Source organism: Coptis chinensis, chromosome 4 (genome assembly GCF_015680905.1).
Source record: "Coptis chinensis isolate HL-2020 chromosome 4, ASM1568090v1, whole genome shotgun sequence".
NCBI classification, from domain to species: Eukaryota; Viridiplantae; Streptophyta; class Magnoliopsida; order Ranunculales; family Ranunculaceae; genus Coptis; species Coptis chinensis.
This window is the reverse complement of record NC_141459.1, coordinates 3,186,800-3,210,481: the sequence shown is the minus strand read 5'-3', so window position 1 is coordinate 3,210,481 and position 23,682 is coordinate 3,186,800. Positions and strand designations below refer to the sequence as shown.

Sequence of the window (23,682 nt, the reverse complement as noted above, 5' to 3'; positions counted from 1 at the left end):
GGAGTCAACACAAATGTAATATATACTTCCCGATATTTTCAGTTTAAGAACCTTTTCTTATAAATGCAACGGATGTCAAATGCATTCTTGATGTATCCGGTTCGCAGTAATATAATTAACAATGCAGAGTTTATAATCAACAATGCAATGCAGAGTTTATAATCAACAATATAGAGTTTATAATCAACAATGCAGAGTTTCAATAATATGCTTACAAGGCCTTTCGGTAGGGGTGTGCTCGCCTCAAGCATCTCCTCTCAAACCGGCGGCTTTGTGTGGCCTGTTGGTTGAAAGCCACCTTCATTACATCTTCATTCATTTCTTCTTCTTCAATATCCAAAGTGTCAAAGGCAACAACCTTACCCTTAAGAGGCTCGAGCTTTTTCTTCCAGGTCTGGAGATGTAAGTTCTTGGGAGGCAACTGAACCCAATCTAGTATTCTTGGGAATTTACCATTCAATGCCCTAGGAGCCCCAAGAGAGGGGATGTGAAGGTATGCCCAAATATCAAAACAAATAACACAACCATAAACTGCAAAGGAGTCCTTCTTAGCTAACACATTTTTGTAAATATCATCCAAACAGTATTCCAACATCTCAAAGCAAAGGTGTGCCCTATGGAAACCGATCAAAAGCAGCTAGGTCCTCTCGCGAAGATCAACATACCTTCCATCTACAGTCCTAGAAGATCCAGGAAGCATAACTTGGAGCAAAGACATACAACCTATTGAGCCTAAATATATCACTTTTATCTTCACTACCACCGGATTTTGCCACCACTAAAGCATCTAATATTTATGTCTCACTAATGATGTTTCCTTTAAAAACCTAGCACTAAATTACGATGTGTTGTTCTTCATGTCGGTGGTGTAGAATGAGTTAGCAAAGCGAGTTTACACTAAGACCCATAATCAATGCAACATCACTCTTCTTGAATACCAAATCTTTGTTACTAATCCGATAGCAAAGTCTACCAACTTTATGGCTAACTATGGCACAAACTAGTGTAGTTGTTGCGTGCATATATTTTTGGATTTGCAAAAGCTTCAAAAACAGAATTCTCAAAATCCTACATGTCGTTAAGCTTCCTCATTTCTCCACCAATAATTGAACCAGTAAAAGATAAAATGAGGGTGGGGTTATAATATGGAGATTGAAGTGAAACTAAAAATTAGGGTTTCCAAATTTAATTGAGCTTCACTAGACAGTTTTTCCCCTAATTCCCAATTGATTTCTTTAAGTTTAGGTTAATGTGATAACGACGTTCCAAAGTCATTTCCCTCCACGTGTCGACTTCATTGGGTACCCAACTTCATTTCCAAAATACTAATGTCCATGTTGATTCCTCTATCAAATGAACAAACATATTCCTACCCTAGAACTATGAAAGAACTTTACTATACATTGTCTAAATAATTAATTCTAATAAGGTTAAAAAATTCATAAAATTCAAGATAAAGATTAACATTCTACATGAAGCTTTTTAACATGCCAAGCATGCTTGCCACTAGATATCATAAAATAAACATGGGTATTTGAAAAAGAAAAAAATGGTTTGATTGCCTTTAAATAAATAAAAGGTCTTCTACAAATTGGGGACACATGTCAATCCTCAAATTTCCGCCAAAATAATGATATTCATATTAAATCATTCAATGAATAACTATATTGTGGCCTTAAGACTATCAAGAACTTTCTTGTACATTGATAATTATTTATGGGTACCCAAATTATTCATTCAATCCATTTTGGTCCATTTATGGGTTAATTCGGGGTAATTTAGTCGAAGTTGCATACTTGCATGTCCTCTAATATGGCAACAAACAAATTACATTGGGTTTGACAAAGGGTCAAAATTCACTTCATTTTCTAAATTAATTTTGGTCTTGCTTTTGTCCCTTCATTGTTTGTGTGTCATGATGACCATTTACGGTAAGGTGAAAAGAAAACTAACCACCCCACATAATTACAACGCCTCGTTCCCCGCAAACATTTATCTTTGAAATAGTTATCTAAAATTTGATCTCTCTCACATTCTAATATTATTTCAAGTAGCAACAATCTACCAAAGCAACAATCTACCAAAGTTAAATCTACCAAAGTTATCAACATGCCTCTTCCCGGATGTTCAAGCGTGAAACCCATCGATTACTCAAGTGACGAAGTAATGAAAATGTGGGATAGTTATTCTATTGATGACTACACCGATGAAGAAGAAGGCGATGAAGAAGAAGAGATGTATGATCCTTATTTTGTTGAAGACCCTCACGATTACATGTGGGAAGACCAACATGATGATGATAGTTAGTTAAGGGATGATGGCGATGATGAAGAGGAGGAAGAAGATGAATGAAGACGATGAAGATTAAGGGTTGTTATGTTCATTTGTTATGTTCTCGCTCAGTTTTTATGTTGGGGTTTATGTTTTGTCTTAGTTTTCAGTATTTTTGTAATTTTTTGTCGATGATAGTTGTAGAACCGTAACACGTCCCGTGAATGCCGTGTAGATTTTGCTTAGTTTTAAAGGGTTTAATACATGGGTTGGTTTAATTCATGATTTTTATCTTGTTATTTTTACAAGAATCTTATCCATTATTCATGTTTTTTTACCATTATTCTTGTTATTTTTACCAAGAATCTTATTATTTATACATTTTTCTTATTAAAAATAATTTTTTTATAATAAAAATAGTATATGAACAATATTAATGTAAATAACCGGCCCATCTTAATATTTACTTAATCTCGAGGGCTTTTTAAACCACGGATCGTCGCGGACCGCTCATTTGCAGATCTTTTCATCTCTAAGATAAAGATAATCATCCACTATCCATCAAATCCCATCAAATCACTTCAAATAAGGAGAGTGTTGCGGTAGAGAGAGAGTTGCACGTCCACGCGGGCATTGTTTGAAAATAAGGAGAAGAACAAAAAGTGTCAAAAGTGAGGTTGAAAAATCAAAATTGAAGAGTGGTTAAAACAGATTGACATGAAAACTCAAATTGGGAAATTACCCTATCTAAAATATCCGTTCAACGCATGTCTTTTTCATAGTTTTACTGAAAACATTCGGTGTACGTCGATATAAAATCATCGAAACTCTGCAGAAAACGACGAACTTGACCAAGATATTTATTATATTACGTGAGCCGTGACGACTTCCAAATTCCTTGCAGAACCGCACACTTATAAATGTATTTCATTTATGAATAAATGTATTTCATTTATGATCGTTTCAGCAGCAGCGAAGAGAGTGAGGAAGAGTTTCATTTGAACTTTGCTTCTTCTTTCACTATATATTACCGATATTCAAAAACCGGTTTATCTGTTTTATTTACTGGTTTTCAGTGGCCGATATTCCTTTCAGCTTAGCTGTTATTCCAGTTTTGCAGGAGAACATTAGCCCGAAAAGAGATTACATTCTCAGAAGAACAGAATTACGAAAAGCATGCTGTTTTCAGAACTTGAGGAACAAGATCAATCCCATTTGGCCATTCAGAGTCTACTTTTGTATTAATATGTATTTTATATTCTATATTGAAAAAAATGTATATTTATACATGTTTTAGAAAAGTTGATTATTGGCCTGAGCCAAATTTAAAGCTGTTTGTTTAACTTAAAATAAGAAAATTTATTTCCATTGTTTTGATATTCTATGAAGTATGAACTATTGCACTTGGGAGATTGGATTGTTGTTTAGATTTTTATAATGTGTGCAAATGAGTGCTTTCCCTGTTTTTGGCAAGCAAAAATGTGTTAAACGCAGTTATAGTGTATTACTATGCAACTTTTTCCGCCGTTCTTAAATGATGTATTAGAGAAAAAAAAAAGTACTATTTGACTTGTGGGGATCTAATTGTGCAGTTGAGCTAATATGAGTGCAGAACTTGAAGGATTATTTAAAGGATAAAAACATGAAGGACGATCTTTGGGTTCTGTTTTGCAAGGAACCTAATTGTGTTGGGAAGGAATGTGGTTCAAGTTTTGTGTCAATTACGGATCCAAGTTCATGCATCAACCATGTCTCTGTCCTTTTCTTCAATATCGTACTCTTATTCATTTTCTTTTTCAGCCTACTTCGCAAGTCTTCGTCGAGAAAAATACAGATTCCTATATGTTTTAAGCGATTTTCCCATTTAGAGGGATCGTCTGCAGTCTTTAATGGCTGTTTAGGAGTGCTTTACTTAGGTTTAGGGATTTGGATGTTGCGAGAGCAGTTGAAACGATGGGGGACTGCTTTACCACTGCATTGGTGGTTGGTGGTATTGTTTCAAGGTGTTACATGGTTGTTTGCGAGTTTAACAGTGAGCCTCAAAGCAAGAAAACTCTCTAAACGCTTTCTGAGACCATGGTCGATACTAGCTTGCTTGTATGCTGGGATTCTGTGTGTTTTCTCTCTTATAAATGTCATTTCAAACAAAGAAGTGTCCGTCAGGCTTGTTTTAGATGTTTTATCTCTTCCAGGTGCAGTTATGTTGCAATTATGTGCTTTTAGGAATGAATATGAGGAAACTGGACAGACTATAAAGGGGAATGGTGTCTATACACGCTTGAATGGTGAGATTGACGGAAGTAGTATAACTGACTCTGATACGAACATATCTCCCTTTGCAAAAGCTGGATTTTTTAGTACAATGTCATTTTGGTGGTTGAACCCTTTGATGAAGATGGGTAAGGAGAAAACTCTTGAGGATGAAGATATTCCTCGGATGCGTGAAGTTGATTGTGCAAAGTCATGTTATTCATTATTTATGGAGCAACTGAACATACAAAGGCAGATTAGACCATCCAATCCACCTTCAATTTTGTGGACAATAATTGTCTACCAGTGGAAAGGAATTTTAATTTCTGGGTTCTTTGCACTGCTTAAAATACTGACTCTGTCTTGCGGTCCTCTCCTTCTTAATGCTTTTATTGAGGTTGCCGAAGGAAAACAAGCTTTTAAGCATGAGGGCTATGTTTTGGCTTTATTTCTATTCCTTGCTAAATGCTTAGAATCTTTATCACAGAGGCAGTGGTACTTCCGTAGTAGAATTGTCGGCCTCCAAGTAAGGTCTTTACTCTCGGCAGCCATATTCAAGAAGCAAATGAGACTCTCTAATGCTGCTAAGTTGAAGCATTCATCTGGGGAAATAATGAACTATGTCACAGTAGATGCTTATAGAATAGGTGAATTTCCTATTGGTTCCACCAAACGTGGACAACAAGCCTCCAGTTGTGTATTGCATTAGGCATTCTTATTCATGCTGTTGGGATTGCAACAATTGCAGCATTGTTTGTAATTGTTCTAACTGTTCTCTGCAATACTCCCCTGGCAAAACTACAACACAAGTTCCAGACTAAGCTCATGGAGGCACAAGACAAAAGACTGAAGGCTACATCAGAGGCCCTTGTGAACATGAAGGTGTTGAAGCTGTATGCTTGGGAGACTCATTTCAAGAATGTTATAGAAAAGTTGAGGAAAGAGGAATACAAGTGGTTATCTGCAGTGCAGCTGCGTAAAGCATACAATGGGTTTCTCTTTTATTCTTCGCCAGTACTGGTCTCAGCTGCTACTTTTGGAGCATGTTACTTCTTTGGAATTCCTCTTTACGCTAGTAATGTTTTCACATTTGTAGCAACTTTACGTCTTGTTCAGGATCCTATTAGATCCATACCCGACGTTATTGGAGTTGTTATTCAAGCAAACGTTGCACTAGTCCGGATCATAAGGTTTCTCGAGGCACCAGAGCTGCAGAATGGAACTGTCAGACAGAAGCTCAATGTGAAGGAACTCAAAAATTCCGTCTTTATAAATTCTGCTGATTTTTCGTGGGAAGAAAATCATTTGAAGCCCACGCTAAGAAACGTAAACCTAGAGGTTAAACCTGGTGAAAAGGTGGCTATCTGTGGAGAGGTTGGCTCAGGCAAATCAACCCTTTTAGCTGCAATTCTTGGAGAAGTCTCAAATGCCAAGGGAAAGGTGTGTTCTTATTACATTTCATCTTTTATTTCTCTCTCCATAGCTTAAATGAATTATAGTAGGGTTGTAAGAAGTCTCGTTTTAGTTTGTAATTCACAATGTCCCCTTAGTAAGTTAGTATGCAAGCATACCATCATAGCACGAATCTGAGTAGAAATTAATATATGTCATGATAATAGTACCAATATATATACTGATAACAATACCAGAAATTTATATTCAGTTACTAGTGTGGATTGAAACAATTTTGGTTCTTTTCACTTTAAACTCTATAGTACTGTCTTGAGAGTCAAACAATGAAAATGTTTGCAAAGACGATAACAATTTTTTTTTTTTTTTTTTTGCTCGGTAAAGATGAAATCTCATTAAAAGTGAAAAGAAAGTAGGCCGAGAAAGCCTACTATTACAAATAAACAAAATAAAACTAAAAACATAGCCACAGGAGGCTAACCCGAGATCTACAAATTATTCTACTTCTAAATACAAAAGTCTATCCCATCTCACCACAAAATACTCAAAAGGGATACTCATAAACTCTTTAAAAATCTTAGACCACTGAAATAATAAAGCCTTAATAGATATGATAAGCTCCTGCTTAGATGCGGAAACGCCTTCAAAGTGTCGACGATTTTGCTTAATCCAAATACCCGACAGAATAGCAAATGGTAATAAGCTCCGAAGGCGATTGCCTGATGAGGTAAAAGGACCATGACCCCAACCCTTCAACAAATCCATTACTTGCCCAGGACTCACCCAATAAAAACAAGACTCTAAATGGAAAGAAGACCAAATGTTCCAAGAAAAAGGACACTCCAACAAAACATGATTTACAGATTCAGGGATTCACCATCTTTCCTACACAATTGACAATAGTTAACAATAATTTTTTTACGCTTCCGAAGATTATATCAATGGTAAAAATACGCTCTAAGGAGGTTGTCCAAGCAAAGAAAGAAATCTTGGTAGGGACTTTAACTCCCCATGTGACTAGATTGGGAAAAGAGAGAATAGGAGCACAAAGATTATGAGAATTTGACCAAGTAGGAATGCTAAAATAAAAAGACTTAACAGAGAGAAAGTACTTTTCTTGCTCGGTACCACACTCTTTTTATCACAGCTTTAGGCGTCAAAAAGGTAACGATCAAGCCTAGCCATAAGAGAAGCTAACGATCGATCTCCCGGGTCATTCAGAGCTGCGAAGACCTAGATTCAACGATATGCCAACCTCGGTTCTAACCATGCAATCACAGAACCGGGTTTACATTTGAAGCTAGACAAGCCAAACAACAAGGGATAACCGTTAGCAAGTGAACCTCCCTCTAACCAACTATCTTCCCAAAACAGAATCTTGTCACCAAGCCCTAACTTATACCGGACACCTTTCAGAAACATAGGAAAAACATTAAGGATTCCTTTCCAAACCCCACAACCATAAGGGAGATACTGAACCGAACCACTATTCTATCCGAAATGAGTTTCCCCGAAATGGGACACAATCACTCTTCTCCACAAACTCTGACGTTCCTCTCCAAATTGCCACAACCACTTACCCAACAAAGCTTGATTAAAACTACTCATGTCTCAAAGACCTAAACCTCGTTTTCTTAGCCAAACAACACAACTCCCACCTAACCAAGTGATAGTGATGTTGTTCGGTCCAAATCATCCCAAAGAAAGTTCCTCATAATTTCTTCAATCTTATTAAGTAACACTTTTTGGAATGACTAAAAAGAGACATAAAATAGACAGGGGAGACTAGCTAGGGTGCTTTTAATGAGGACTCCACCACCCCCTTTGATAAATATCTACACTTCCAACTTGCCAATTTCTTCTGGACTCTTTCAATGACCGGGTCCCAAATGAATTTAGACCGTGAATTTGCTCCAAGAGGCAACCCCGAGTACAAGGGAAGGAATCAGCTTGACACCCCAAAACCGTACCTAAATCACCGAGACCAGAAACATTACCTACACCATAAATCTTACTTTTAGACAAGTTCACCTGGAGCCCTGACACAGCCTCAAAACAACAAAGGATACCTATCAACCATCTAATTTGATCCACCTGAGGTCCCAAGAAAACTAAAGTATCATCAGCAAATTGGAGGTGAGAGATGTGAATCCTGTCATGCCCAACACGAAAGCCATCAAGGATCCCCAAATTCGCTCTAGAAATCATCACAACCAAGATAAAAAGAAGATGGGAAATCGGATCTCCCTGCCTTGGCCCTTTAGAACTCTTAAAAAAGCCAGCTGGGAAACCATTAACAAGTACATAAAAAGACACTGTAGAGATACATTTCCGAACCCATTTTCTCCACTTCACTCCAAAACCCGTCCTCCTCAAAATATAATCCAAAAACTTTCAGTTAACATGGTCATAAGCCTTGGTTAAATCTATTTTACACACGACTCGAGAGCTATCACCTCTCCGTCTATCATCAATTGCCTCATTCGCAATAAGGATACCGTCTAGAATTTGCCTATCATGAATAAACGCTCCTTGTTCTTGAGATATCACTTTGTGCAGAACCTTCTTGAGCCTTAGAGCCATAGACTTGGAAATAATCTTGTAAGCACTCCCAACCAGACTTATAGGCCTCAAATCACTTATGTCGTCGGCATCAGTCACTTTTGGAATTAACGCAATGAAAGTGTTATTTAGATGGTGCACTTAGAATCCGGTGTCAAAAAAATCCTCGACCATACTCATGAAATCAACATGAATAGTCTCCCAACACCTCTTATAGAACTCAATGGGAAACCCATCAGGCCCGAGGGCTCTATCTCCTGCCAAAATCTCGATAGCCTCCCAAATCTCTTCCTCTCCAAACGGGTTTTCTAGCATCTCCTTGTCCAATCCAGAGATACCATCAAGAGGTATGGCATCCACGAAAGGTCTAACATCTGAAGACTCATAATATAGTCTATTATAAAAATCCACAATACCATCTCTGAGGTTTTCCTCCCCTCTCACATCTTTGCCTTCAATCCATAAACTTTCCAAGTAGTTCACTCTATTCCTAGCCTTAGCCATCTGGTGGAAAAACTTTGTACATTTTAAATCTTCAATTGTCACTCTGATCTTACATTGCAAATCTTACAAATCTTACGATAACAAATCTTACATTACAAATCTTTAGTAACTTTGTCAAAGGTCGAGAAGCATGTATACTTATATTCAGAATAAGTTGGGGCAGTGCTCAGATCCCTTTTTAAGTAAAAACCATAAACAGGTATAGATGATTGACATGGTGCCTTTTTCTTCATTTTACAGATTCAAGTATATGGGGAGATGGCTTATGTTTCTCAGACAGCATGGATTCAGACTGGAACAATTCAAGAAAATATACTATTCGGATCTAGCTTCAATAAAGAGAGGTACCAAGAAACTTTGGAGAAGTGTTCACTGGTGACAGACCTTGAGGTGCTACCATTCGGTGACCTCACTGAAATAGGCGAACGAGGAGTCAATCTCAGTGGTGGTCAAAAGCAGCGTATTCAACTCGCCCGAGCTTTATACCAGGACGCAGATGTGTATCTGTTGGACGATCCATTTAGCGCTGTTGATGCTCATACTGCAACAAGTTTATTTAATGTAAAGATTTTACTATAGTCCTCCTAAACTACACTATTGTGTATACTGACTTTTGGTGGAAGCTAACTTGTATTGTCACAGGAATATGTGATGGAAGCTCTGTCAGGGAAGACAGTCCTACTTGTCACTCACCAAGTCGACTTTCTCCCCACATTTGACTCAGTTTTGGTTAGTGTGCAAACCACCTTTTACTACGTACTTAACTTTTTTTAAGACGATTTGTGTTGTAAATTTAGTTTATCTTACCTCCATTTAGTTTTTTCGCCCATTGATCTATTGCATGTTGACACCAGCCGAGCTAGCCCCAAGTCGGGTGAGAAGATACTAATATTTGTTCAAAGTTACCAACACATTTCAAAAACAAACATTCCTCATATCCTGTCAATGCCCACCTCCACACATTTTGGGCTTCAAAGCTCAATTTAATTTGACACGGGTTAGGATATTGTCACATTGTATCGTAAGCATATAATTTTAGCACTTAGCCTCTATCCTTTGATGGTTCTCAACCTTTCCTCTCTTATATGTCACCCTTTACATGAGAGATTTAGAAATTCAAGTAATCCGTACTTTTCCAGTTGTGGCTGCTTGGTAACTTAAACAATTATTATGTCTTTTTTACAGTTGATGTCAGATGGAGAAATTCTACATGCTGCTCCTTATCATCAGTTATTGGCCACTAGTCAAGAATTTCAGGTCCTTGTGAATGCCCATAAAGAAACTGCTGGTCCTGAAAGGGCTCAACGCGTTGTATCTTCCCAGAGAACTGCAGCACCTACCAGGAGATTAAGAAAGCACATAATGATAAACAATTGGCAGCATCAGCAGATCAGTTGATTAAGTTAGAAGAGAGAGAATCAGGAGATGCTGGCTTAAAACCTTATTTACAGTATCTCAACCAGAACAAGGGATACATATACTTCTCTTTTGCATGTCTAGGTCATTTTGTGTTTGTGGCCGGCCAAATATTACAGAACTCTTGGATGGCCGCGAAGGTTGAGGACCCTCATGTTGGCAAATTGCGACTGATCATAGTATACTTGATTATCGGATTCTTGTCCACATTGTTTTTGCTTCTTAGATCTATTTCTGCCGTTGCTCTTGGACTGCAGTCATCAAAGTCTTTATTCTCACAATTACTGAGCTCTCTTTTTTCAAGCACCAATGTCTTTTTATGATTCAACGCCATTGGGAAGGATACTTACTCGGGTAAGAGTCTCCAAGATAGAACTTAATGTTTGTTATGTAAGGGTGTGTGAGGCACTGAGGCTTATCTCTGTTATTCTTTCTTCTTATACAGGTCTCTGCTGATTTAAGTATAGTCGACCTGGACATCCCATTCAATTTGATTCTTGCCGTAGGTGCCGCCACTAATACATATGCCAATCTAGGAGTATTGGCTGTTGTTACTTGGCAAGTCTTGTTTGTTTCCATTCCAATGGTTTTCTTGGCAATATGCTTACAGGTAAATATTAAATCGATACAGAGATTTACTTTTGCGATATAGAAAGAGTAGCAATCAAATGAAATAGTTAAACATTCACTTTTCATGACCTTTGTCATACATGAAACTCTAAGAAGCTGGTTGAACATGGGGTTGATCTTTACTCTATAGTACATAAAGTATGATTTTAACCATCTTGCTTCTTTGGTTGAAGTTTTGGTCACAGGTCGGAAACTCTTCTTTGAACATAATGTATTGTACTGCACTTCATAGATGCCTGATTGTCCTGAAAAAGATGAGGACTAAAACTGAAATGTATATCTTGGAATGGTTTTACTCTCTCTGTTGGATCATATGGATTCGTTATCCCTCTGCCATCTTTAAACTCCTACTCCCTACTTCCTCACTACCAACAAATTTGACAGATGTATGACAGGAAAAGGAGAATGTTTTTCTTTATTATTCTTCTGAAATGTGTGAATTTCTTCTGGCAGATTGAATTTTATTTCCCTCTTGTTTTCTCTTGTTATGTTGTTGTTATCACTCTAGTTTGTGTTATCCTGATTCTCTTTTCCTAAACTTGCAATTGTGTTTTTGAACACACAGCGATACTATTTTGCTTCGGCGAAGGAGGTGATGCGGATCAATGGCACAACTAAGTCCATGCTAGCCAACCATCTAGCTGAATCTATAGCAGGGGCAATCACAATCAGAGCTTTCCAGAAGGAAGACCGATTCTTTGCTCAGAATTTGGACCTCATTGACACAAATGCTAGTCCATTTTTCCACAACTTTGCAGCAAATGAGTGGTTGATTGGGCGTTTGGAGATCTTAAGTGCCACTGTTATTTCCTCCTCAGCACTTGCAATGGTTTTACTACCCCCTGGAACTTTTAGCCCTGGTGAGCTAAAACTTTTCTTCTACTTTCGGGTGTTATTATCCCATCCTCAATGTTAACATACTAGATTTATTTATTTCATTTTATATTAATAATGGTCTGATGGATGAGATCTTTATTTTTATATATTTATTGTTGTTAGATTTATTGAATGGACTTGAACAGAAATTGGATTATGATGACCTTCTTAGTCATTGTCTGGCTAATGGGTGATTTTATTGCTAATTTTATGGTGGCAGGATTTATTGGAATGGCATTTTCATACAGTCTTTCATTGAATATGTCCCTGGTTTTCTCAATTCAAAATCATTGCACACTAGCAAACTACATCATATCTGTCGAAAGGCTAAACCAGTACATGCACATTCCTAGCGAAGCCCCACTGGTTATTGATGAGAATCGCCCACCTCCCAATTGGCCCAGTGTTGGCAAAGTAGAAATTCAAGATTTGAAGGTAAACTTTTAAGTGTATGCAACTTTGAATTAAAATGTGAATTTAGGCTTCATGGTTTATGAAGATCAATATACTAAGAAAAGTTTTCATCACACAGATCAAATACAGACCCGATACTCCACTTGTTCTACGGGGTGTCAGCTGCACAATTGAAGGTGGGCACAAGATCGGGATTGTCGGACGTACTGGCAGTGGAAAACAACTCTTATCAGTGCCTTGTTTCGTTTGGTGGAGCTGGCAGGGGAAAATTGTCATAGATGGCCTTGACATTTCCACCATTGGGCTTCATGACCTTAGATCACGTTTCGGGATCATCCCTCAAGATCCTACTCTTTTCAATGGGACTGTGAGATATAATATGGACCCATTATATCAACATACTGACCTGGAAATATGGGAGGTACTTCAGTTTCTGTTTGGCCTTTAGTATGAAGAGAGTTATACAACAACTTAGAAATGTGAATACCATATATAACTCCTGAAAGCCCTTTTGTATCTCTATTGCACCACCAATTTGTCTCTTCCTAATGGTCCACATAGTATGGATGCAATAATACAGAGACATTTTCGGATGATTTTAAAATCTAAGTACTGTATACAATCTTAGATAACATTTAATTACCACAACAGTGCATATTTTCTACTTAATTTTTCAGTTTTGATAGTTTATAGTTTGGATATAACTTTCGTAAGTGCAACCTCACTAGAAACTTTTTAGTACGTATAAGGAAAACTAGAGTAATTGGATTTTTTGTGTGCACTTCTGTAGGTACTTAGAAAATGCCAGTTGGAAGAGGCCGTGCAAGATAAGGAAGAGGGTCTGGATGCTCCCGGTAAATGTTTAAGCTTTTGGGATTCTTTTATTATGAGCGAGGAATGATTTAATAATAAGAAATTTGGTGCTGCAGTGGTAGAAGATGGATCGAACTGGAGCATGGGACAGCGGCAATTGTTTTGTTTGGGCCGTGCTCTGTTGAGGAGAAGTCGATATTGGTGCTTGATGAAGCCACTGCATCAATTGACAATGCAACAGATACAATCCTCCAAAAAACCATAAGAACGGAATTTACCGATTGCACTGTGATCACAGTGGCTCACAGAATACCCACTGTGATGGACTGCACAATGGTGCTTGCAATTAGTGATGGTGAGTTATATCTTTGACCGAATTAGTGAAGTAACTTCACCACAGCAACCATGTCACAACTTGTCTTCATGAACCATCATGGAAGTATTAGTTGCTTGTGTTATTAGATTGGTTGTGGCCTGTGTATCATAACAGTTGGAATTATTTCTAAAGATGGATGGTTTTTATTTCTTTTCAGGGAAACTGGTGGAGTACGACAAACCGATGAATTTGATGAATCGCGAGGGATCATTGTTTGGGCAGCTTGTCAAGGAATACTGGTCTCACAGTGAAGTTAACTGACAGTTAACAGAAATGTATATAGACGTGTTTCCAGAACGAACAAGATACGGGTTGAGAAGGGGGAGTTAGCAAGTTAGACAATAAGTAGTATGAAAATGCAACTTTGGATGCACTGAGAAAAGATTCAGGGAAAGGGCCAAAGGTTTTGATTCATGTATTTGAGGCTGTACATATTTTTGTATCGGAATTAGTATACTCCAACTGTATTTAGTATAGGAATTGAGATATTTTAGCCTATTTTAGTTATATGATTAAAACGCCCACTACAATGAATACTTCATATATATGTTTGATGTTTCCTCTTTGCTGCTCGTCACTTTGCAGTTGGTACCAACCGCCAACGTTCATAAAAGGTTCATACCATGGTCTTTCAGGTCACTAACGTTCATACAATTTGAATTCAAAAAGAGCAATGAAATCCAAATTAGGGTTTGAAGGAGAATCATGGGCAGAGCCACCGTTTGGGATGGATTAAAAACTTTTTGCTTTTAGGGTTTAAAAATCAGTCAAGTAAAATAGACAATATCAACAAAAAAACGTAAAAAAGACAGCAGCAGCCAAATTTGATCCGGCGTTGTGTATTTTGGGCTTGTGTTGCTTGGACCTCTTTTATAGTCTAGTGCGTTTGGCCGAGAGGGTATGTGGCTAAAAATTTTATTTGGTTGCTTTTTTTGTCTATCCTCATCTCTTCTCTGTCTCCCTCTCCACTCTCCACGCCATTTCAATCTCTTCCCTCTTTCTTTCCCTCTCCATGCCTTTCCAATTCTCCGCTTACGCCCATGTCGTAAGTTGTGCTCCTCACAGGCTAATAGCCTAATAGGGCTTTAGGGTTTTGAGATCGGCCCAACTGTGGTTTGAATCCACAGTGGGTGATGGACCCGACAGTACAAATACATTGAAAAATAGTTTCGACGTGGCACTGTGGCAGTCAACTAGTCGCGTACAAAACACATTGAAAATATTTTACTTGCATCCAGATTATAACTGCAGTTAATTAAAGTTTCAGATATGCTCAAAAGTCGAACACCATCCAATTTGGAAAAAGGACCATTCAAAGATGTTAGGACTCGCTTTCTTTTTGACGAGAGTTTTACTTGTGGGTGCTTTTTTATCCTTCCATCATACTGCCTCCTAGTTGCAGGGGGCACTCTTTGCAGTCCTAGTATTGCTCTATACTGCTTCTCCCCACTTGAGTCATTATCCGTCTCTTCTTTATAGCTCTCAGTTTTTCTCACTCGATTCATCTTCTATGGCCAGCATCATCCTGACATATTGAAATCCCCAGTTTTGCTTTGCTGGAATCCGACAGCAACAAACCTGAACAAAACAATATGAGTCTTAATCCTCCACTAACATTTGGGAAGAAATGCATGCATATGCTCTATATAACATTGTTTAGATATAATATCAATATTAACAGCTGTGCAGCAGAACCTAATGCTAATTTGCAAAATATAACAAAACTGATATGACAAAGAGGAAACCTTCCTACCTTCTGTGGCACTTTGCTAGCATCCTTCAGCTTTGAAAAACAATATTGAAACTTTCTCAGTTTTGCTTTCTTGGAGTCTCGGTCTTTTCATTTGGGGAGAAATGTATGCATAAGCTCTATTTAGCAAGCTGACCAACAAGCTGGCTAATACATGACCAGAACTCACAAAAAATTAAAAACCAACACAAGCAGCCAGACCACGCATTCCTACAAAGCAAACATGTATTACAGTTAGATTCATGTGGAAAGCTTCTATGGTCCTATGGAGATACAATACCTTTAAAAGAAGTAAAGTAGTCCTGGTTACCAAGTTTAAGTGGTGCTCCCTTTCAATAAATATCTTAGTTTCCTAACTGCTAGTACCACCATTCCGCCAGTATTACTACTGCCACCACCATTACCTATACTACTACAGTCCAGATTAGACCCGTGTACGCTGGCCCATATCATGGCCCTCTTCCAATTGATTCCTACTGGGTACAAAGTATGAATTAGATGACCACCCAAAAGTCTACTGTGCTTGCAATCCAATCACAAAACAATCTCTTACTCTTCAGAACCACCAAGGGGAATATTTCATTATTCACCCAGGGGGAACTAGCAAAACAAGAAGTAAAACCAATAAAGGGTAGTAACAAAGAAAACTAACACTCATGAGGTTTAAGTTCTAGTTGTTCTAGCTTTCAAATGGCCTTAATGATGGTGATGAGCAAGATGGTGTACGGATCTTGATCACTGATTATGATGACTTTGATTCCCAAATCCATATGGTGATCAGAGGGGCGTCCCTGAGGAATATAAATTTCCATGAATCAAAATATTGACAATAATGAGGGTGATGATGATGAAGTTGAAATACTACATGAAGTTAATTTTGAAGAAGAAGAAGTGAGGTACAAGTAAAGGATGGGTGATGATGATGAAGTTAGAGTAGTAAATGGTGGTAATCAAGATGATGATGATGAAGTTCATTATTGGATGATGATTGTGATCTATGGTCTACTCTAACTTGTGTCAAGAGTTTTTGGGGAGAACTGCGCCTATGATAATGATGATAAGGAAGGCCAAAGTGAACTGATATATTTGTTAATGATGAGGAAGGCCAAAGTGAACACGATATTGAAACAAATGGAATGGTTGATGCTCTGCTTATTGATTATGAAAGATCTCGGTCGAAGACTTACATCAAGGATATGATCCTCTTAAAACTCTTCCCATAGTCCGGAAACACCAGCTAAAGTGGATGTAACTCCTCCTCATGTGAACTGAAGTTTGTTTCCTCCTAAAGTAGGACAACACTATCCTACGGGATGATCTTATAAAAGACATGAAGTCAAATACGATAGCAAACATGTTTGATTTGCGTCGTCGCGAGCTTCTTCTCACGAGAGGATTTATATGAAGTGTAAGTCTCTGGTTTGCACATTTCATTTGTTTGCAAAGCCGACCACCCGGTTTTGATATATGGGTTATTATAACCTTGAGGCTAATACGTACATGTTCGCAAGATAAAGCAATTGCAACTAATAAACCGGTGATGCAAAATGGGTTTGAAGTTGTGAAATTGAAACTTAGGGACAATATTGATATGGCTCGAAAACAGTTCGCAGTTGGAGGTTAAAGGCACACCGGACAAATGTGTTGTATAAAGTTGCTTGGAAGCAAAAGAAATTGCAATGCAAAAGGTAATGCCTTGGTTATATCGACAACTAATGAACGCTTGAATAGTAGCAACAACCTAACTTATGTTTGTTTCGCTTTTTGCTTAGGCAGATAAGGGGAAGCTTTAGTCACTCGTACCAAATGTTGCCAAATTATTGTAAATAACTTAAAAGAGTGGATTGATTGTTTCACCGAGCTGCAAACATCATTGACCCCACGAAAGCACAAGTTTGAGCGTTTGTTTGTGAGCTTTCTGGCGTCAACCCGTCAGAGCTTACAAAAGATGTCTTCGTCCATTGATTATGATTGATGGCACTTTCATGGCGAGGGTAGGTACAACTCAATCATACTAACTGCTATCGCGCTGATGGCGATAGCCACTTGTTTCCAATTGCATTTGCCATAGTCCCAAAGGAAAATAATGACCACTTTGGGATTGGTTTACGGAAAAGTTAAGAGACCTTGTTGTTGGGACCGAGACAAAACTTTGTTCTTCTCTCGATAGGCATGTAAGCATTCTTCAAAGCCGTGCCTAAAATACTTCCTAATGTCGGTCCATTGCTTTTGTGCACAACATTTCAAATTGTATGACTAAGCAAGAGAGAAAAAAGGAAGGTGAAGAGAGCCTTGAAACTTATGAACAGGCAGAATTTGTAAGACTTATGAGCCAAATTTATTGTGCCAACAGCAAGGTTATACAAAGATTGTAAAAGATTCGAAAGAGTCATGGTGTTGTGCTTTTGCTCCAATGAGAAGGTATGACATTTGCTACACAAATCACATAGAGAGCTGGAACAAGATGATACTTCGAGGAGAGCTATGCGATTGACATCTCTTGTCAATGGTATCGGGTTGAACATAATGAAACATTTTATGACTACCGGGTGATGGCGTCAAAGTCAAGACAAACTGACCAAATCAGTGAGGAAGTGCTCATCTCGGCGTCGAGATATTCGAGTAGGCGTTTCCGCGGCCCAACAAAGGCAAGTGAGCACGCGTTTACTCAGCAATCACTAGACCGTCATCGACACCGTAGACCTTTTGGAGAGGACTTGCACATGCGGTTTCTTTCAACAAGTTGGTCTTCCTTGTAGCCATGCTATGAAGGCAATCGATCACTGTAAGCTATGTGCATATGACTTTTGCTTGCATTGGTACACAAAAGAAACGATGATGGATACATATAGAGAGAATTGGACACCATTAAGAGGAAAAGAACAGTGGGTTTGGGTTTATGATGGCAACATCGTCCGTCCACCCGTTGATGAGGTGATGCCCGAAGACCACGTAAAAAGAGAAAGCTCTAAAGGAGAGGGAGTCCCAAAGAAGAAGGTGTATAGCGTTGTGGTGGTCTTGGACCTGATAAGGCAACTTGCACGGCCACCCGATGATGCTAAATGGATTGATTTTTCAGCTGGGATTCCACCAGATTTTGCATATGAAGAGTACATATGATCTTTCTTTTAACCAATCACCAATAGTGGCAGCTTTGGTTTGTTTGTTTGAAATTGGCACTTGCAGTTGCATATATTTTAGTGGTAAATTGTTAGTTTACTGCTTTACCGGGGTTGATATTTTGGATAGTTTTAGTTGGCAATTTTGGTTTCATAATTAATTTGGTTTGAACGGACATCTTCTTGTACTATTAATATCAAGAACTATAACAATGACATGGTCATCAACACCGATAACTATTAATATCTCTAATGGATAGTTTCTTTACAAGTAGGCTAACATCATCAACACGCCCTCTATTTTCATTTTAATAGGACCATCAATGGTGATTTGCAACCCTGGTTTTCCTTTGTCACCTTTGCTTCACTAGCGGTGTGCTTTAGCCTTATGTGTCCCTTCACCTTCTAGATTTATCCATTTAAAACCCTTGCATGGATCGGCCCTGCATGAGAGAAACCTTCTTCCCCGGACTATGTGGCTTTGTAATTTACACCATACCTCATATTCAGATGCTTGGAGCATAGCGACAAGGTCGTAGTGTTGCCCATGGACGATTGATCTTCCGGTGCCAGTTTCCCCCACACTCAAAACATTTGCTATAGTTGGTTGATGATGAACTAACATTTGTATTATTCTTGGTAGAATCCTCACCCCCACCCATTTTGAACGAGAAAAAAAAAGAGAAATGGGATGGACCAAAAAAGGCAACCCAGTTTGTACTTATAAAGGAAACACACTATTTTTCCGCCCAGTGGTGTTGGCCAAACTATTCCCCCCAAAAACATTTCCCCCCTAAACTATACACAAATGTTTGATGAAACATTATATTCCAATAACCATATTGCATTCGCGGGACCTATCGACAACTAATTCCATAAAAATGCTTCACTAAAAACTTAACTCATCACTCCATGAAAGCATGAAGCAATGAATGACAAATTCCATCATCACAAATTAAGTAGCTGATGATATTAACCCTGAAATGATATTATATACTAAAATTAGATACTAAAATTAGAAGAAATTTGTTTCACTAAACACAAAATAGAAGAAGTAGCATCCACCAAGCCGTTTCATAGTGATTCCCCGCTCACGCATCGGGCTTCTTTAACATCCTCCAAACTCTTCTCCAATTGCTCTTGTGCGCTTTTTGAAACGATTATCTGGATTTAACCCACAATTAATTATATCCATTCCAATCCTCTTCCTCATTCGATGGGGTTGCATATCTATTTTGTTTACTTCCTCGGTACACCCCTCGGAAGGCGATCCTAGATAGGCTAGGCAAAATAGGCCACAACTATTTGTATCTGGTTGTTGAGTAACAGGCACAAACTCACGAGCCCAAAGGGGCTCCCCAAATCATGAGGTGACGATGGATCAAAGACACCTCATGACATAAGTAAGACAAGTCTCTATAGCAAGTTGCTCATCGTGAAACTTTCTTGAGACCAAGAGAATCATAGTTGTAGATTTTTCTCTTTCCAAAATTGTAAACTTCAAGAACCCAATGGCTACCTTCAACTTGAAGAGGAATGATAAGACCCATTGCCCTGGATGGGTGTGCTTGATCTCTAATTCTTCCTTTCATAAGGTCTAAGTACTCTTTAACAACTTCATGTGGATGATAATGCACCACTATCTACTCTTTGTCATCGAGTTGCACCAAGGTTTGGTCTTCCATCTTCTTCTTAAAGTTTGTATACTCTGCTTTCATGAATTTCTACATCAACAAAATCATAAAAGTACTTCATCAGTAAAGGTAAACTATACAAAACAAATTCCATCAACTAATGAGATACAACTTACAGAAAAGTATACATCCTCAATGATAGTATATGTTTCTTCTTCTGGAATGCCATTTTCCTTACAATGTTGGATGTACCACCTGATCAACAGCTTCACATATATGGTGATCACCTGAGTCATAGAATTTTAAACATTATTATGCGGTTCTTTATGGTTAATATGTTAGTTCGATGGTTAATATGTTAGTTGCTGCTAGTTAATATGTAAGATAATATGTTAGTTGTGTATTGACCTCCCCATCTACCCACTCTCTTCCATGCAATGAATGGAAACTTTGCACTTAAATAGACTGGTTGTATCCAAACACTCTAGCATCTAAACAGTTTTGTGGACTGTACAACCTTGTGAACATCTTCCAATAGTATTGTAAGATGAGGAGGTCACCTTTGGTGGTGGTTTTCTTGATAAATGTTTTGGCGAACAAAACTTGATCGGGTTCATCACATTCATGTCCGATGTTTTCTTCCCATGGCTGACCTTGCATCCCTTCCCTTCTCTTCTTTCTTCTTTGGTGTGTTTTTTCAGTTTTCTTTTCCATTTCACTTGCCATTTGACTCTGTATCGCACTACATCGGGGACCACCATTTCCCCTCCACAAAGATCATCATCATCTACATCATTATCACGTTCTCCCAACATCACATTATCATTTTAGATTTCATAACAACAATAGATTTTAGTCGACTATCTACCTCAAAGGTTTGGCGGTTGTGGGTGACAATACAGTAAGTCGGTTATGTCGATCGCAAGAAACTAAAGCGAGAAAATGTGACCTTCTCCATTTACGAAGTTCGGGACTTCTTCCCCATCAATATCAACATCATCATTGGAGGAACATCAACATTAGGTGTAGGCGGGGGGACCATCACGGGAGCAATGTCCAAGGGACTAATAAATGGCACATGCTCAACAACATCCATATTATAGACTTCCACTAGGGAACTTTGGCCAACCACATTCTCATCAACGGGCTCTTTCACACCCTCTTCCCCGCGACTTCATTGCTCAAAGACTCCTGAACCACATTCTCTTGACATTTGTAGGTATTTACAACCCTCTTCAACCTCCTCAACTAAAAACTCTGGAGCACCCTCATCATTATCATAAGGGCCTTCATGTTCATGTTCAGGTTCTTGGAAAAAACCATGTACATGGTCTTCCCCCATCACCTGGTCATCATGAGGAGTCTTGGGTAACTCTTCACTAATATCTCTTAATACATCATCCTACTCTTGAACAAGATCGGTTTCACTACCCTCTCCCTCTCCGTCTTCTTCTTCCTCACCTAAACCAATCAAATTTCTTCTTCTTTTTGGTTTGTTAGCTTCCTTGCTCTTAGCCTCCATGTCTTTTCTTTTCTCACTGACTTGACTTCTTTTCAAAATTGTTTGCCTTTTGCTAGCCTTTACAGCCTCTACTTTACTTAACCTTGGTGGTGGACTCTCACTTCTCTTTGATACTATGTTTCTCTTCACCCTCCTCCTTACCATTTTAAACCCCGTTTCACTCCTCTTTTTCTATTTTCTTCAACCTCATGTGAAAGATCAAATGTAACTTTCTTAAAGGATGATGACTTCCTCTTAGAAGGTGGGGATGATGACTTTCTCTTAGAAGGTAGGGTAGACACGCGACTTCTTCCTTAACAAACTTTTAACCTTATTCTTAACAAACCGTGTAGTAGGTTTTTGACAACAAAGATCGGCATTGGTCTGTAGACCGCGCCTTCTTCCCCTTGTTTTCTTTGTTCTTGGTCCCTTCACAACCCCCGGGATGATGATGGTTCACCCAATCCACTTTTCTTCCCACCCTCAGTAAAACCCTTTTAAGCGGTATTGTCTCCAAACCTGTCCTAATTTCAGACTTGATGTCATTCCGAGCCACCCTAACCGTATTCAAAAGTTAGTTAAAGTAAGCATTGCGGTGTATCATAGAGTCCTATCTTATGAGTCCTATCTACCTTATGAGCACTAACATAAAGTTCCCTGATATATCCGGTTCTTAACCTATCTTATCGATGAGTTAACATAAAAATACCATAGAGTTTCGATATATCAAGTTTAAGAACCTATCCCGTGAGTCAACACAAATGTAATATATACTTCCCCGATATTTTCAGTTTAAGAACCTTTCTTATAAATGCAATGGATGTCAAATGCATTCATGATGTATCCAATTCGCGTAATATAATTAACAATGCAGAGTTTATAATCAACAATGCAATGCAGAGTTTATAATCAACAATGTAGAGTTTATAATCAACAATGCAGAGTTTCAATAATATGCTTACAAGGCCTTTCGGTAAGGTGTGCTGCCTCGAAGCATCTCCTCTCAAAACCGAAGCGGCTTTGTGGCTGTTGGTTGAAATCCACCTTCATTACATCTTCATTCATTTCTTCTTCTTCAATATCCAAAGTGTCAAAGGCAACAACCTTACCCTTAAGAGGCTCGAGCTTTTTCTTCCAGGTCTGGAGATGTAAGTTCTTGGGAGGCAACTGAACCCAATCTAGTATTCTTGGGAATTTACCATTCAATGCCCTAGGAGCCCCAAGAGAGGGGATGTGAAGGTATGCCCAAATATCAAAACAAATAACACAACCATAAACTGCAAAGGAGTCCTTCTTAGCTAACACATTTTTGTAAATATCATCCAAACAGTATTCCAACATCTCAAAGCAAGGTGTGCCCTATGGAAACTGATCAAAAGCAGCTAGGTCCTCTGCAAGATCAACATACCTTCCATCTACAAATCCTAGAAGATCCAGGAAGCATAACTTGGAGCAGCACATACAACCTATTGAGCCTAAATATATCACTTTTATCTTCACTACCACTGGATTTTGCCACCACTAAAGCATCTAATATTTATGTCTCACTAACAGTGTTTCCTTTAAAAAACCTAGCACGAAATTCTGATGTGTTGTTCTTCATGTCAGTGGTGTAGAATGAGTTAGCAACAGAGTTTACACTAAGACCCATAATCAATGCAACATCACTCTTCTTGAATACCAAATCTTTGTTACCAATCCGATAGCAAAGTCTACCAACTTTATAGCTAACTATGGCACAAACTAGTGTAGTTGTTGCGTGCATATTTTTTTGGATTTGCAAAAAGCTTCGAAAACAGGAATTCTCAAAATCCTACATGTCAGGTTAAGCTTCCTCATTTCTCCACCAATAATTCGAACCGTAAAGATAAAATGAGGGTGGGGTTATAATATGGAGATTGAAGTGAAACTAAAAATTAGGGTTTCCAAATTTAATTGAGCTTCACTAGGACAGTTTTTCCCCCTAATTCCCAATTGATTTCTTTAAGTTTCGGTTAATGTGATACGTACGTTCCAAAGTCATTTCCCTCCACGTGTCAGACTTCATTGGGTACCCAACTTCATTTCCCGCCAAAATACTGATGTCCATGTTGATTCCTCTATCAAATGAACAAACATATTCCTACCCTAGAACTATCGAAACTTTACTATACATT

General features: G+C 38.4%; 1 protein-coding gene across 1 annotated transcript; it reads left to right on the top strand.

Moving 5' to 3' along the window:
• The first annotated feature begins 3,173 nt into the window (after window positions 1-3,173).
• On the top strand, window positions 3,174-14,085 carry LOC147501239 (ABC transporter C family member 10-like). The gene is given in 17 exon segments (XM_086606263.1): window positions 3,174-5,177; window positions 5,180-5,961; window positions 9,238-9,558; window positions 9,640-9,726; window positions 10,183-10,314; window positions 10,317-10,709; window positions 10,711-10,767; window positions 10,859-11,023; window positions 11,609-11,903; window positions 12,140-12,354; window positions 12,452-12,551; window positions 12,554-12,593; window positions 12,595-12,754; window positions 13,124-13,187; window positions 13,263-13,337; window positions 13,340-13,501; window positions 13,680-14,085. Coding segments are annotated over 17 exon segments (4,416 nt in total). The 5' UTR covers window positions 3,174-3,913; the 3' UTR covers window positions 13,784-14,085.
• Window positions 14,086-23,682: the final 9,597 nt, after the last annotated feature.